The sequence below is a fragment of the Stegostoma tigrinum genome, chromosome 40, assembly GCF_030684315.1.
Source record: "Stegostoma tigrinum isolate sSteTig4 chromosome 40, sSteTig4.hap1, whole genome shotgun sequence".
Taxonomy (NCBI): Eukaryota; Metazoa; Chordata; class Chondrichthyes; order Orectolobiformes; family Stegostomatidae; genus Stegostoma; species Stegostoma tigrinum.
The window spans coordinates 15,256,979-15,258,283 of NC_081393.1; the positions used below are offsets into that span (position 1 = coordinate 15,256,979).

A 1,305-nucleotide genomic window follows, 5' to 3' on the forward strand; every position below is an offset into this window, starting at 1 on the left:
CTCCCTCCCCTCCCCCCCTCACTCTCTCGCTCTCTGCCTTGCTCCCTCCCCTCGCCCCTCCCGCTCCCTCCCCTCCCCCCTCCCTCTTGCTCCCTCCCTCCTGCTGAGTCAGACCCTGAGCATTGTCCTCCCTGTCTTTCAGAGTGGCAGCTCTGCACTCGCAATCGCAAAGAGACTTGGCTACATCTCTGTCACCGATGTCTTAAAGATGGTGACAAACGAACCCGTGAACATGGTGAGTGTGACTGGGACTGACCACCACGCTCGTGAAACACTCTCAGGCTTCCCCATGACAATAGGTGCAGGTGTAGGCCATTCGGCCTTCAAGCCAGCACCACCATTCATTATGATCATGGATGATCATCCACAATCAGTATCCTGTTCCTGCCTTATCCCCATAAGCCTTGATTCCACTATCTTTAAGAGCTCTATCTATCTCTTTCTTGAAAGTATCCAGAGAGTTGGCCTCCACTGCCTTCTGGGGCAGAGCATTCCATATATCCACCACTCTCTGGGTGAAGAAGTTTTTCCTCAACTCTGTTCTAAATGGCCTACCCCTTATTTTTAAACTGTGTCCTCTGGTTCTGGACTCACCCATCAGCGGAAACATGCTTCCTGCCTCCACAGTGTCCAATCCCTTAATAATCTTATACGTCTCAATCAGATCCCCTCTCATCCTTCTAAACTCAAGGGTATACGAGCCCAGTCGCTCCAATCTTTCAACATATGATAATCCCGCCATTCCGGGAATTGACCTTGTGAACCTACGCTGCACTCCCTCAATAGCAAGAATGTCCTTCCTCAAATTTGGAGGCCAAAACTGCACACAATACTCCAGGTGCGGTCTCATCAGGGTCCTGTACAGCTGCAGAAGGACCTCTTTGCTCCTATACTCAATTCCTCGTTATGAAGGCCAGAATGCCATTAGCTTTCTTCACTACCTGCTGTACCTGCATGCTTTCTTTCATTGACTGATGTACAAGAACACCTAGATCTCGTTGCGCTTCCCCTTTCCTTAACTTGACTCCATCGAGATAGTAATCTGCCTTCCTGTTCTTGCCACCAACGTGGATAACCACACATTTATCCACATTAAACTGCATCTGCTATGCATCCGTCCACTCACCTAGCCTGTCTGTGTCACGCTGTATTCTCATAACATCCTCCTCACATTTCACACTGCCACCCAGCTTTGTGTCATCAGCAAATTTGCTAATATTACTTTTAATGCCTTTGTCTATATCATAAACAGCTGCGGTCCCAGCACTGAACCTTGTGGTACCCCACTGGTCACCGCCTGCCATT

The 1,305-nt window shown here is 49.3% G+C and overlaps 1 protein-coding gene across 1 annotated transcript in view; it reads left to right on the forward strand.

Annotated features, from left to right (window-relative positions):
* Positions 1 to 1,305, forward strand: part of LOC125447979 (ankyrin-1-like) — a 262,637-nt gene that overhangs the window by 255,295 nt on the left and 6,037 nt on the right. Inside the window, exon 21 of the mRNA XM_059641167.1 lies at positions 143 to 235. Within this exon, the coding sequence (XP_059497150.1) occupies positions 143 to 235 (93 nt within the window). The remainder of the gene's footprint in view (positions 1 to 142; positions 236 to 1,305) is intronic.